The sequence below is a fragment of the Micropterus salmoides genome, unplaced genomic scaffold, assembly GCF_014851395.1.
Source record: "Micropterus salmoides isolate LMB-PRFRI ecotype aquatic unplaced genomic scaffold, ASM1485139v1 Ms_hic_scaffold_1024, whole genome shotgun sequence".
In the NCBI taxonomy this organism is placed as follows: Eukaryota; Metazoa; Chordata; class Actinopteri; order Centrarchiformes; family Centrarchidae; genus Micropterus; species Micropterus salmoides.
The window spans coordinates 2,910-18,788 of record NW_024040069.1 but is presented as its reverse complement, the minus strand read 5'-3'; the positions used below and the strand labels follow the sequence as shown (position 1 = coordinate 18,788).

At 39.5% G+C, this 15,879-nt stretch overlaps 1 protein-coding gene across 1 annotated transcript; it reads right to left on the bottom strand.

Annotated features, from left to right (window-relative positions):
- Positions 1 to 3,202: 3,202 nt before the first annotated feature.
- Positions 3,203 to 15,220, bottom strand: LOC119896746 (GTPase IMAP family member 9-like). The gene is made up of 6 exons (XM_038710171.1): positions 15,081 to 15,220; positions 12,434 to 14,158; positions 11,289 to 11,496; positions 7,523 to 7,678; positions 7,149 to 7,247; positions 3,203 to 5,314 (listed from the first exon to the last, which is right to left on the bottom strand). The coding sequence occupies exons 1-2, from the start codon at positions 15,094 to 15,096 to the stop codon at positions 13,131 to 13,133; spliced, it is 1,044 nt and encodes a 347-aa protein (XP_038566099.1). The 5' UTR covers positions 15,097 to 15,220; the 3' UTR covers positions 3,203 to 5,314; positions 7,149 to 7,247; positions 7,523 to 7,678; positions 11,289 to 11,496; positions 12,434 to 13,130.
- Between the last annotated feature and the right edge of the window lie 659 nt (positions 15,221 to 15,879).

The following is a 15,879-nucleotide window of genomic DNA, read 5'->3' as shown; positions in this document are numbered from 1 at the left end:
CAACAATCTGGTCGATCACTTCAATCATATCTGCTTGTCATCACTAAATATTACTGCTCCTCTAAAGGTTAGGCCTACGTCTAAAGCTAGTAAGCAACCCTGGATAAATGACAGCATTCGCAGCCTCAAAAGGGAATGCAGGAAAGCAGAGCGCAGATGGAAAAAATCCAATCTCCAAGTCCATTACCTCAGTCTGAAGGATTTATTAATTAACTACAATAAAATGGTTAAGGATATGAGAACACACTATTTTTCTGAACTCATTACTACACATAAACACAATCCCAGGTTTCTGTTTAAGACTGTGGATCAGCTGGTAAACCCAACCCCTCCTTGTGCCTCAGCTGGAAGTAATGATGACTGTGAATTGTTTTTATCTTATTTTACCAATAAGGTGGTATCAATCAGAGCCTCTTTTACCCCTGCGGCCTCTTACTCAGAGGTTCCTCACCAGCAACAAGAGAGTTTTAACCAGTTTTATCCCATCGACTTGTCTGAACTTTTAAAAACAGTATCACAAATGCGAGTGTCCTCCAGCCCACTTGATGTTATACCTACAAAGTTTCTACTGAAAGTAATAGATTCTGTTGGGCCCCATTTGATCTCTGTTTTCAACAGCTCCCTATCTACTGGTTGTGTCCCTGATTATTTTAAAACGGCTTGCGTGAACCCACTTTTAAAGAAACCTGGTTTAGATCCCTCCCTCCCACATAATTTTAGACCAATTTCAAAACTGCCTTTTATTGCAAAGATTTTAGAAAGTATTGTGTCCAAACAGCTGCTCACTGAACTGGAAAATAACAAATTATTTGAAAAGTTTCAATCTGATTTCAGGAAGTACCACAGCACTGAGACTGCCCTGCTTAAAGTCACCAATGACCTTTTAATGTCTGCTGATGAAGGTATGTGCTCAGTCCTTGTACTCCTGGACCTTAGCGCTGCTTTTGATACCATTGATCTCTGGTACTGCCCTAGAATGGTTTTCATCCTACCTGTCAAATAGGAAGTTTTGTGTGTCTGTAAACAACTATGTCTCCTCGTTCTGTCCAGTTAAATATGGTGTGCCTCAGGGGTTGGTCTTAGGACCCATTTTGTTTTCCTTGTATCTGCTTCCCCTTGGACATATTATCCATAAACATGGCATTTCTTTTCATATTTATGCTGATGACACACAAATATACTTGCCCATCAGATCCACAGACCCTGGAATGCTGAGTTCACTTAACAACTGCCTTTGTGAAGTTAAAAAATGGATGTCAAATAATTTCCTCCAGCTGAACTCAGACAAAACAGAAATCCTGGTCATCGGATCTCAGCAGATGGCAAATCAAATACTGCCATCTGCTGGTTCCCTAGTAAATCACATTAAGCCTGTGGCAAAGAACCTTGGTGTTTGGTTTGATAGTAATTTAAATTTCGAGCAGCACACCAAAAAGCTTGTTCAATCATGTTTTTATCACCTTAGAAATATAGCAAAAATTCGAACTATGTTAACTTTTAAGGACACCGAGACCATTTTACACGACTTCATCTCATCACGCCTGGATTACAGCCTTTTCACCTGTTTAACCCAAAAATCTATTGATTGACTCCAGACTGTCCAGAACTCAGCTGCCAGGCTTTTAACCAGAACAAAGAAATATGACCACATTACTCCTATTTTAGCTTCATTACACTGGCTCCCAGTATGTTTTAGAATTGACTTTAAAATTCTATTGATCACTTTTAAAGCTCTTCATGGCCTCTCGCCTTGTTATATTTCTGACCTTTTAGTCCCATACGCACCAGCACGTAACTTGAGATCCTCGGGCAGAGGTCTGTTGTCTGTTCCAGAGTCTCGACTGAAAACTAAAGGGGACAGAGCGTTTGCTGTCAGGGCCCCGAGGCTCTGGAACAGCCTGCCCAAGGAAATCAGGTCGGCTGAGTCACTGAACTCTTTTAAGTCCCTTCTTAAAACATACTTTTATAGGAGAGCCTTTCCCAATCTTATTTGACTTTATTTTATCCCTTTTATTTTATTCTATTTTACTCATTTTATATTTATCTTAAACGTGTATTTTAGTCTTTTCTTTTCTTTATCTTGTATTGTTTTTGTATTATTGTTTTTTGGGTATTATTGTCTTTACACTTGTTAAAGCACTTTTTAACTTGTTTTTGAAAAGTACTCTACAAATAAAGACTATTATTATTATTATTATATTATTATTGTAGAAGAGGGTGTCGAGCAGGAACACGGGGGCAGCAGGTGACCCGCAGCCACAGATCCAGACTCCACAGCTCCAGAGCCAGAAACACCTGCAGGAAGTGATAGGAGGAGAGAGGAGAGGGACGAGAAAGCACGAGACTACGGGAAAGGGAAGTAGTTGAGTTAGTAACATGCAATAATGGGATGCATAGAGAGGTAGAGACAGAATAGGAGAGAGGAGCTCAGTGCATCATGGGAAATCCCCCGGCAGTCTAGGCCTATAGCAGCATAACTAAGGGATGGCTCAGGACTCACCTGAGCCAGCCCTAACTATAAGCTTTATCAAAGAGGAAAGTCTTAAGCCTACTCTTAAATGTGGAGATGGTGTCCGGTTCCACAGGAGAGGAGCTTGATAGCTGAACGCTCTGGCTCCTAGTCTACTTTTGGAGACTCTAGGAACCACAAGTAACCCTGCATTCTGGGAGCGCAGTGCTCTGGTGGGGCAGTAAGGTAACACCTGTTCTGAAACCAGAAACTCTGAGTTTGGCAGCTCAGCGTTCATCAACCCAGAGTTCAGGTTGAACCTGCTTTCTGAAACGGGGCTCTGGTGTTTTCCCACTAGCTCCCTTGTGCGGATGTTTGCTGTCTAACAGCCTGTGAGTCCGAGACAAAGGGTGTCTAAGCGTTCCCAATCCCTCCTTCACTCACAACACAAGGTCAGGTAAAACAGTGGTTCAGTTGCTGATTGTGCACGCATGTTGATCTTTTACTGTACTGATGCAGGCACCTTCCTGCAGTGGCTGGCGTGTATTCACGTAGTTCTTTCAGCCTCCACAAACACCACAAAACCTGGTGGGAGACTGTGCAGCGGCTGTGTTGCTGGAGAGGTTATGCACATTTTCTGCTGATATTGTGATAAAAATATTAAATCAACTATTTGATTTTATGATGTGGTGTCAGCTGGTGGGCTCCTGAGCCTACTCTTGATCCCACAGTTAATTATTTCTTTGACAAAGGTTTGGTCTTCACATCACATCTTTATTTCTAGTTCAGTTTAGCACATGAACACATTTTTGTTCTTGAGCGGCATTAAATCCACATTAACCATAAAATGTATGAATGAATAACAAACTGCTACCAACAGGAAAACAAAATCAAACAATGTAAAGATTTACAAACTGTTACAATACATTTAATGACACATGACCAGAACCAGAGAGAGGAAATGAAAATCATATATACAGTGTGTGTACACTGTTAAAACTGTTACTTGGATCTAACTCAATAAAATTAAGACAACATTTTCCAACTATTTTTTTCAAGTTTAGTGAACTAACTGATATTTTGAGTAAAGACAACTTAATAATGTGAATTTCAATGTATGCAAAAATATTAAGTAGCATTTTCAGAAAAAGCCAATAAATTGAGTACTATCAATGTAGAAAATATCATCATTTTATACACATTAAACTTAATTAAAATAGGTAACTTAAATGAAAAAAATAAGTAGATAATGTTCTGATTTATTAATTTTGATCAATTTACCCTCTTTGTTTTGAAAGTGTAAATAGCTTCAAATAAATAGTTGCTACTATGTCAATTTCCAACATTTATTAAATCATTGCCATATCCAAAACAGTAGCAATGAGCTGGACAGTATAAACATTGGTATTCAGGCATTCAAGAAAACATGCCCTCAGCAAATAAAGTGCAGGTTAGTGGAACACCTTCACAGTACAGTTCTGTGTACATAATGTTACAAAATTTAAAAATTTAAAATTAAAATTAAGTAACAATTTACAAACCAAATTCAAAATGAGCTGGATAGTGTTAACAATCAATAACATCTATTCATGCATTAAAAAAAGCATGACCTCAACTTATAAAGTGCAGGTTAGAAGAACACCTTCACAGTATATTTTACTATGTGTACATACATAATATTAAAACATTTTAATATCAAGTTAACTGGCACTTGCTATTTTTTTAACAATTCACATGCCATATCCAAATAGTGGGAATGAGCTGGACAGTATAAACAATCAAGAACTTCTGTATTCATGTATTAAACAAAATATGACCTCAGCTTGTAAATAGTAGGTTAGTAAAACACCTTAAAACGATAGTTCACTTCAAAATGAAAATTCTGTCATCATTTACTCACCCTCAAGTTGTTTTAAACCTGTATGAATTTCTTTCTTCTGCTGAACACAAGGAAGATATTTTGAAGAATGTTCTTCCATAGTCTTTTTATTTTTTTCTAATATGGAAGTCAATGGGTCCAGTTAACTGTTCGGTTACTGACATTCTTCAGACATCTTCCTTGTGTCCTGTAGAGGAAAGAAATTCATACAGGTTTAAAACAACTTGAGGGTGAGTAAATGATGACAGAATTTTCATTTTGAAGTGAACTATCCTTTTAACAGTACAGTGTGAACATAATATTGAAACATTATAACACTAACATTACAGGTCACAAGCATGACCATCTGACCTCAACTTGGCATAATACCTTCACAGCGTGTGTGAATATTTTGAAACATCTTTAGTCAAACATCTCACTGATCTCACCTACTGACCAGTTTTTAAAGTGCAGCTTCACAGCAGGTCTATTTTGTGTGTATAAAATATAATTACTTTTTCACACCAGGAAGTATGACCTGTGTACAGTATAAAACATGACAAGGATAAACCATTACAACACCCTGAATGTCCAATTATGTCCAATATAACATTGGACATAACACCCATTATGTCCAATGTATAATGATGTTGAACAGACAAAGAAAACAGCTGTTCACAAGTGCAGTGACAGTCATGTCTGAGTGCCTAGGCAAGGAGTTTGTTTTTCAGGGTCAAGAACTTGGGGCTTGGTTTTGGGCGCAGTGTGTCAAGTCCCACGAAAAGTCTTTGAAACACCTCAAATGTTTTGGAAAGCTTGGATGGATACTCAAGATTGAGTGCATATGTCAACCCAAGCAGGAAGCAGCATGCTTTGGCCAGGTTTCCAAGATTGGTAAGGACTGGTATTCCCTCAATGATGATTCCTACTGCATCTGGCTCACGGCAGACATAGATGCTCATGTTCTTAATTTTCAGGTCCTCATGAACAATGGTCTCTGCGGCCCCCTTTTGAGATACAAGATAAAGTATTTAAGACAAACAATCTCATTTATTAAGAAAAATAAATAAATGCATAAATAATCCACTACCTGCCAAATGCTGGTTCATTCAGTTCACATTAAAGGGAAACGCTTGCCAAAATTTAACCTAGGCTATTTTTGTTAATCTACCAGAGTCATTCTTTCTTGTAAAAGCATAATTAGAATGGAAATGCCACTCTCAAGATTGACTTTTTTCATATGAAGTCGAAATGCCTTTTGAATGCTAGGGGCACTACAATGATGGCATAAAAATCACTATTTTTAAAACACTAAGAAGGCTCAACACAACATGAAACTGTACTTGAAGTGTCACCAGGGGCTCTACACATGGACTCGAGCATTGACAAATTGTGTACCGTATTTTCCGCACTATAAGACGCACCTTCAATGAATGACCTATTTTAGAACATTTTTCATATATAGGGCGCACCGGATTATAAGGCGCATAAGATACTGCAGTCAAACGTTTGACTGGGTTTGCGTTATGCATCCACTAGATGTGCCAAAGGGAATGTAGCGAATGCGCGGCACCGGAGGTGAGGCGTTTTAGTAAGCGTGAGCGCGCTGGGGCAGGCACGTAACTTGCATTCGCAGCCTGACTCATGAGTATTCATGTGCGGCGGCTCGCTGACAGCAACAGCAGGCTGTTTGAATGAGACGACCCGGTTACTGTGAACAGGGAGCGCTTTATGAACATTCTGTGACGCGCGAGCAGCGCGGGGGACAGTGTGTCTGTTTGTGTGTCTGTTAGTAAGAGTGAGCGGTCACGTGACTTACACACATAACATGATTTATACGAGGTTGAACTGGCCGTGTGACAGAGCGGGCATAAGATGGACACGAGCGCGAGTTCACGGGCGAATTTAATAACGCAGAGCGTTATTAACCAATTGATTCATATGTAAGGCGCTCCGGATTAGAAAATTAAAGGCTTTTAAGTGCGCCTTATAGAAAGGTTTTGTACGACTCACTTTATCAGTGGCGGCTGCTGTTTCGTGTGCCTATGTGACATAGGGCCAGTCATTTGTTTGTGTCTACTAGAGTGCCAACCTGTGAGGAACTCTTAAGACAACTGATGTTTAGTTTTATGTGTCGCCTGGACAAGTCAGTGATTCATATTATTTAAGCGCTAGTTAATCCCTGAAAAGCTGTTATAGACACACTTCTAGGTTAAGACAACATTGGTGCAATACCCTGTAGATCATACATACATACATGTTTGTGTTTCTGGTAGCTGGAATTTTGTCAATCTCCAAATGCAATGCAACATGAGGAGAGTAAAGATGGAAAGCTCCTAAAGTTTGTTTCCATATAAATTGCCATGAGCTAAGTTATCATGCTTTTTATTGGAATTACAAGTTCATGACATTTCCTCATATGTAGTTCATTACATTCGGAGATCGAATACTTTTGACTGTCAAAATTCTAGCCACCGTAAACACTAACTGATAATGTGAGTCGCACAAAACATTTTTTAGTAAACTGTGTGTACACAAACAATGTTGTCAATGCTCAAGTTCATGTGTAGAGCCGCTTGTTTTAAAACTAGCGATTTTGATGCAATCATTGTAGTGCCCCTAGCACACCCATTCAAAAGGCATTTTGACCTGAAAACGAAAATACGGTCAATCTTAAAAGTGGTATTTCCATTCTAATTATGCTTTTACAAGAAAGTATGACTCTGGTAGATTAGCAAAAATAGCCTAGGTTGCAATTTGGCAAGAGTTATCCTTTAACAGTCCGCACAATTTAAACATGTTCACCAGACTGACCCAAACCTGCTTTGAGACAATACTTACACAGTAATCCGAGATAAGCTCCTGTCCACTCTCTCCCATATACTCAAAGAGGCATCTCAGAGTGACATCTCTCTTCTTCACTGTAGTGGCACTTGGGTCCTAGTTAATAGAACAATAATGAATAAATTATTTTTGTTGGTAAATTCACTCCAACCCTGTAATTACTGTAGGTCTGTATTATTTTTTCTTTTTTATTCATTATAATATATTAATAGTAATAACACGAGACAATTTAGAAAAAAACTGGCTAATTAACAAAAAAACAACAACAAAAGAAAAACCACCCAGATAAGCAAGATGCTGAAAAAACTGAAAAACAAAACCACTCAATTGATTAATATCGTACCTTAACTTTGTAACCAATTTTTCCCTACCTGTATCAGATCCATCAACAACTTTTTGATGCGTTGACCAGTTGCTCCTCCCTTGGCACTAAAGAGTTCTAGGAGCTTTGGGGTGTATTTGTCCAGCTGTGACATAAACGTCGCTTCCAGGGAAACTGCAGTACATCTTCGGAACTCCTCGTTTACCTGTAAGACAGCAAATGTTTGACTTATTTAAGGGGGTTTAAAGATTAATCTACTATCTCATGTCCAAGTCACAATTTCTAAAAAGTTCTCAGAAGTGAGTAGTGTCAGCAAAAACTGAATGATAAGTCACTTACCTGGAATGGTTCGAAGAGGGCAGGCCATCTTTCCTTGAATTCTGCCACACCAGGAGACTTGGTAATAACTTCCTGTCTTCTCCAGCTGTATGTTATGGCCATCATATCATTTGTGCTCCTGACAGAGTCCTTTGTCTGATGGGCAGCAATTAGGTCAAGTCTCAGATTCTCAAGGGTGTCATCTGTTTCACCATGTGGGTGTGAGGGCAAGTAATTCACCTCTGCCCTCTTTGGTTTCTTGACATTTTTAGCGGCTTTTGCTCATCACTTGACTTGTTTCTCAGTGAGTTTATCAGGAGTTCAGTGCTTCCAAGTGCTTTCCGTTTTGTCCGGTAGTTTCCACACTTATACTTTAGGCTTACCTGCCACCCATAAATTCCATTAAAAGATCCGGGCTCCTTTAAGCAGGGATGCTTTGCAACTAGTGCCTCTGCCACTGCACATCTCTGGGCATCATTGGGGTAAGCTGTGTAGAAAAACATGGCCTCTGCCAGGCGCTCCAGGATGTCTGATTTGATACTTGGTGATGTCATAGGGGTGCCATCTCTTAAATAAATCTCATTTCCTTGTCTTAAGGCCAGTTCAGTGTTGTGTGAGAAGGTTGGAATTGGAAACACAGCAGGCCATGGGCTCTGCCTTTCAGAGGGGGATGGACTCGGAATGACGGTATCCACTGAGTTCCCACTGAGACTCGTACACTCACAGAGAGAGCTGACATCAGAGGCATCTGGGGTGCTTTCCTGGGGAACAACGGTCAGCGTCAACTCCAGCGGTGTATACACAACTTTAAGTGTGCACTTATCTTTCAGCTCATTGGTAGATGTTAGGGTGAAGAAGTCATCAAATTCCTCATCTTTGTATTGAAGACTTATATCTGTGGGGATGGAAAAATGTTCTTTGACAGCTGCAACCAACTCATTCACAGTTGAGGGCATGCCACTGCTGAGAGTGAGTTGATTTCTTGATTTCATGATCGATGAGGACCCGGAATCTCACAGTTTGCTCCATTTCTAAGAAGAGTTATGTTGGAGACAGATGTGGCGCTTCAATATCACCATTTGCTTTCCTGCAACAATATAGGCAGACAGAGGATATACATCAGTAAGGCATCGTTGCTCAACGAGAGTTATGTGGTCTGTCTTCTCCAGATAATATCCGCGATAATGTTCATCAAACCAGGATATCTGTGTTCTCACAATAAAATACACTCTTTCCTCGATAAGTGCAATTTGAAGAATCACTGCAAAATCAGGAAGACCTGCAGTAGAACCAAAGGCCACAATCATGCCTTTTGAGTACCTCGATCCCTGATAGGTGACTGTGTCAGCCAGCTGAACATGAGACTGAGAAGGAGATATATGCCTGATTGACTCCTGAACATTTACATGTAGGACATCCACTGGAACTGATGTTACTCTTACAACACTAAGAGCAGGCAAAACTGTTGTGGAATGCAGGTTGTGGCTTATCATAAGCTGGTGCTTTGTAGCCAGGGACAGGAGAATGTTCTTGAAGTTGCCAGTATGCCTTACAATCCGTTTAAACTGGCTGTGTTTTGCTTCGAACCGCATCGTCCAGAAAGCTATAACTGGTCCAAAAGCTTTTATCAAAGCAGGATAGTGCTCTAAAAAGTGGTGCTTCGGGATTAATTCTTCATTAGGGAACACTTCCTGGAATCTGTGTCGGTGTTCAGAAATTTTTGAGTCAAGATATGCAATGCTTTCCTCATTATGGACTGGACCCACAACAAGCTCAACAATGTCTTTTAAAGACATCAACAGAAGCCAGGCTGGATCACTCAAAGGTATTTTGTGTCCAATAATGAATGGCAACAGTCGTATGAGGGACCAATTTTCATGCGCGTTTCCTCCAATCTTGTTTCTTGAGGAGAAGGTAGCAGGCACTGGCTGAGGAGAGTTAGTTTTGTCAGACCACTTATATGGAAACTGTGAAATAGCACTGTTAAGTTCACTAAATGTGAAATATTTCTTAGAAATAAAAACACTGAAGCACAGACCCAGTTCTAAGGGAACAATCCCTTCAAAAACGTCATGTAATATGTCAGGTGGATAGCCAGTGACACAGTGGAAATAGCTCAGATTTTCAGTCAATGGACAAGCCTTTTTAACACCGAAACAATGTGTCAAGGCAGGGTTTTCTTTGACAGTCAATACATGAGTTGCATGTGCTTCTTGGGTGCGAGCCGGAAAGGCACCAGACCTCACCTCCTTTATCTGATATTCTGATCGCTGTCCAAGACAAAATCTGCAAATGAATGGACCAGAAAAGTTTTCCACTAATCCACAAATTGAATGTGCCCCAAGATTGTCTGCTGCAACGCAAAACACACTTCCTTTCACATTTTGTCCTACTGAGGAAATGTAGATGCCGTCACGCTCCAAGATAGCAATGTCTTTTAACAAAGGGGCAAGCACTTCCTCATAACCAAATCTTTTGATGTCCACTGCTTTACATAAAAGGGCCAAGTACACAGAGCTCAGAGTTGACCGAGATGAGTGTGGAATGTTGCCAAACACCCAGTATACAGCTGTAATCTTGTGCTTCTTTCTTGAAGTTCCCAGTGGATTGCAAATTTCGAAGTCATCAATGTACAGTACAAGTGTAATTCTTAGTTCTTCAGAATAAAAAGAATTATCTTTATAGATTGTACCGTCTTGATATGATTCATATTTAGTAGATGGCTTGTCCTTTTCTTTACTCAGAACTTTTTCTCGAAGATCTTCTTTACCCAAAATATTAATCAAAGACTTAAGAATTGGAATATACTGGAAACTTCTCTTCTCATTTGGTTCAAGGACATACTCAACAGGCTCAACAACTTCAAATTTTTCTGTATAATACTTCCGTCTCTTGAACGATGAGGATAGAGGACCAGCACTACTAAGTGCTGAGCTTAGGGGATTGGAATTGCACAATTCTTCAAAGATGTAACAACAGTGTCATCAATGGTTTGGTTATTTTTCTTAAAATGTGAAACAATGATACTTTTAACTGAAGATATGCATGCAGAATTTGCTATGAAGTGAAGATCATCAACCAATTCATCAATGCACCGAACTGAAACATTATGAACACTCTAATTTCAACAAGAGGGATGCTATATACTCTACAACTACACTGCTTCCATCTTCCTCTTCATAGTGTGCATTAGTGCTACTGCCTTCATGATTAGCATCATTGTGGACCTCATCCTCTTCAGAGGCTTCAAAATCAAGTGCTTCCTCGGGTAACCCACAAATAATCCCTGGTTTGAAATCTTGTGATGTATATGGAGTATGCTTTCTGTGTTTGTGTGTTGCAAACGTCCCATACACATTTGTTTGGTGATCACATTCTATGAAGACACACTTAACAGTCTCGTTATTCTTGAGATGGTGACCTATATGCTCAAAAAAATCCTTTTCGTTGTTAAATCCAGGGTTTTGACACAAAGGGCAGGTAAATGAAAGACTTACTTGTGGTGAGATGAAGGATTTAGCTTCTGGGTGGTATCTTGAGAGGTGAGAGCGGAAGGAACTCCAGGATTTAAAAGAACATGGGCAATCTATATGAATACAAGGCAAGGCATGGCTGTGTCCAAAAGTCCCATGATGCAGTCTATAATGCTTTAAAATGTCACTTTCCTGGTACCACAGTGTTGCACAATTTACAGGGCCATCCCATCTGTCAATAAAAATAAATAAAGTTAGTTACATCTAGCCTTTTGAATACAAGCCTGACAAAATCCATAAAAAAATACACTTAAAATACAAATGAAGATTATCCTGCTGGACAAGACAAGAATGGGTAACTTTAGTTCATCACAGAATTTATTTTAGAAAATAATCTGAAACATCATGTCAACCTCATGTCTAACCATCACAATTGACTAATTGTTAGGTTAGATAGCCTAAAATACTTGTAACCTCTCTTGCCAAAATATTAGTGGAACAACTGGAATGACTGCAAAGTGTGTTGGTGTGAGATGTGTGAATGTGCCACAGTCAAATACAAAGTTTTCCTGTTAAGACAAACACGTGTAAAGCACGCTGGATGAGGAGAAATGGGCCTGCACCTTGAGCACCACGTTGAGGTGTGTTAACCGCGGGCGGTGTGGGTGTATTTCAGGCTATGTGCTAATCCACATTAGCTAACAGTGCCCACACTCATAGTTGCAAATGTTTGCTCCCTCATCAATGTGGTTTTGGTTAGATTGTGTGGATTGTGTACTCGCCAAAGTAACTGCTGCACTGGCACATTAACATTCATATCCAACCGACGATAATCAGTAATCACTTAACTTAGCTAACGTTAGCTGTGGCTACGTGTGTCTGTCGTAGCTTCGACAGCGTTGGCAGCGGACTCAATGTTTTTGAAGAAGTTACAAACACCTCTGAAACATTAAACTATCACACAAAGTCAACATTACTTATACAACGCGCACACACACGTAACGTTAGATTAATACAGTAATTTATGTGGCTCAAGTTAACAAACTGTTTGAGGTAACGTTAACGTTAGAGCACATTCGAAATTGGCGCTCTTCGACAGAGCGATTGTGCAGCACAAAGACGTTAATTAGGGTAAAATCTCACTTTTAACAACACAAAGAGTTACTTACATGAGGTACGTGAAGTATTATCCGGCTCCGTAGAAAACCCCGTTCGAATAAACTTCTGGAACAGACGAGAATGAAGGATTTGCCCGGGCTTGTTCTTCTGTTGCTGCAGGTAGTGGGCGGGTCGTGTCTTTTTACGTCTGATACGTCCATAAGGATACGTCTGATATAAACTTTTAAAATGAGTTTTGTAAAATCAATTTATGGTGAAGTCCAATTAAATTAATTTTATTATAGAAAATATTAAGTTACGAAAATATTCACACTTTTTTACTTTTTGAAAACTCAAAAAACAAAGAAAGAAAAATAAGTTAATTTATTGGAATAAATATAGTTTTTAAAATTAAGTTATAAGGACAATAGCACTGAACGAATTTTTACAGTGTATATATGAAGTCACTAGGTGGCTCCACCTCTTAGCAAAAGACAAAAGCAATCAGAGTGCAGATCTATTTCTATTTATGGATATCTATTAGTCTGCAGAAAACAAAGTGCTGTGATTTAAAATACAATAAACAATTCAAACGATATGTAATTTAATGTGAAATAGCTTGAGATAAGTGATATGATCTTAAAATGTTTAAATGCAAACATTTTATAGTTATATAGTTAATTGTGATTATATTTCTGTGGATGATTTCTTTTTTTTGCTTTCTGTGTCTCGGAGCTTCTGGAGGTTTCCTCTGTTTTTACAACAGCTTTAAAGAATCGCACACTCTCTATCTTTTAACCTTTTAATCTCCTCAGCTAGACCCCTGATTGTCTTGGCATATCCATCCTGCAACTTGTTTATTTCCTCTCTCAGTTCTCTCTGATGCTGTTCCATTAATTTTTTCCTCTCCATTTCTATCTCCTCCCGCTCTCTCTTTCTTTGTTCCCTTATCTCTTCCCACAACCTCTTTCTTTCCTCACTCATCTCCTCCTTCTCCCTCTCCCTCTCCTCCTCTCTCTCTCTCCTCTCCCTCTCTCTCTCAGCCTGGAGTTTCTCAGTAATTTTCTTCATTAGTTTTTCATATTTTTCATTAATTTCCCTTTCAAGTTTCTCTCTTTCTTCCCGTATTTGCTCTTCCTTTTCTTTCAGGATGCGTTGTTCCTCCTCTTTGATTGCCCTCTCGGCCTCTTGGAACATCTCGTTGGTGTAGTGGTGTCCTCCGTTCTTCTGGACTACATCTCTGATCTTCTGGAGGAGCTCAGTGACCTGAGAGCGATCCTCCTTCTTCCTGTTGTTGAAGAGGTGGTACTGGCCGTTACATCTGGCCACGAGTTGTTGAAGCTCTGAGCTTTCATTCAAGAAGTCCTCGATAGTTGTGTCTTCAATAAGGTCACCGTGGGTAAAGAGAACCATGCTGTATCTGTCTGCAGCCTGGCCAAAGATTTCTTGAATCTTCTCCACTGTCTTCATTTCCTCTCCAGTGAATCTGCCCAGTCTGATGACCACCAGGAACACATGGGGTCCAGGAGCAGCAAAAGAGATGCACTGGCCCACATCTTTAGTTGTTTTTTCCATGTCAAACCTGGTGTCAAACAGACCCGGGGTGTCAATGACAGCAACCTGTTGCCCACCCACCACAGCTGTGCCCTTACCACAGTCTACAGTCATAGACTTTGCGCTGAACTTTGACACAAAGCACTCTCGTCCCAGGATGTTGTTTCCAGTGGCACTCTTCCCAGTTCCAGTCTTCCCCACCATCACTATCCTCACCTCCTCCTCATTTGTTATGGTGTATCCTGTGTAGAACAACGAGTGTCAATGAATACAAACCTACATCAGTTTTTACTTTAAACTGCCCCCCTCTGTCAGCTGAAAGTGAAACTGCATGGTGGAAACCATCTGTCCAGGTGCCCCTCAGTGCAGTGTGCAACTCAGGGAGTTGGGTTTGTAAGTAAAGTCAAATTAGAGCAACTCACTTCCCATTTTTTTTGGTTGGGTCCATTTGAGATTTATGCCCAGTGTAACAGGCATAAGCAAAAGTACACAGTGAATTTAACGTTTCATTTTTGAGGATCATAAGAAATATTATATAAAGTGGAACCGGCAACACACTCCTTACAAAACGTGTTTTGCTTCAACATTAATTTGGTGGTTGTTTGTGCTTTACATCTCAAACTCTGTGGTTACAGCCAGAACATTAACAGGCAAATCGATTAGATAACTGTAGACCAGCATATAGACCTGCACTGTGCATCAGTGCGGTAGTTTGTTATATAAGATCTTGGAAGATGTAATTTTGTTTTGCATCCAACATGTTCTTTTATTGACCTTTGTTACATTCAACATCAGCCTCAGGTGGACCAAACAGGAAGGAAAGGTTGGGGAGCTGCATTAAACAGTGTTTAAGTGCATTTCACACTGCAGTGAGGGGATCCTCGTCCACTCTGACATCTGTTTTAAGATTCCTTAGGTTTTAAAAATTAACCTTTTCCTTTTACAAAATAAAGAGGTTTATAATATAACCATTTATTTTTTTTGTCAGATTATCATCTTGGAAGATAAGTTAAGTAAGACATTATTCAAATAATTAATATGTCTTTGCTGTTCTACCCTGTATAAATCTATAGAAGTATTTATCTACAGGAGATAGCCCACAGTAGTACATTATCATCATAAACTAATTGCACTTTAAAACATGGATACAGTATCATAACTTACCTGAGTTGCTGGTCATGCTTGAGTTGTAATAGTTGCTGGTCTTGTTTGAGTTAAAGAGTTAAAGCAGCTGCAGCTGAAATGAAAACACAGTTCAGAGTGTCTGCTGCCTTTTTAAAGTGGCCCAAAACACACCCAGCAAATATAGATGCGCAACATAATGAAAGTGAAACTGAAAGCTTGATGTGTTTGTTTCGGTCAGAGGGATATTTTGAGAATATCAGGGGTTTTCCTGGCTCGAAATGAGGCGCAGGCAGGGACGTGCACAGACATTGGTGAGGGCACTTCTCATAATTAGTTATGAGTATTATAACTCACCTATCTATGTTTGCATCTGTAGAATTATTCTAAATTAACCAAAACAAGTTCATCTGCATATTTACCCAGAACATTTCAGAGGAAAATAATTTTAATGTAAGTCATTAACTGGGGAAGTTCTGTGGTGATATGTTTTAGTTATTTTCTTTATCCCATTCACCTGCAGTGACTTGTCACATGTGTGCAAATAGGCGCATATCAATGTGTTTTTACTCCCATGGTTTTCCTATCAGATGAAATGTTTTCCCTGAGCCACCGCAGTGCAGCTGTACGGCTGACAGGTTAGTTCTGTTCATTTTAAAATTCCCAGTAGAGGTGAGACACAATATCAAGTTTCACTGCATTTTCCTATAACCACTTTACACCCAGGAAACTCTCTTATATCAACGGATTTGATCACTCATATTAAATTCCAACAGTGAGGGAGTATAGCTCTGTAATCTATTGACTTTAACCACATGATAACTGCCACCTATTTCCAGGA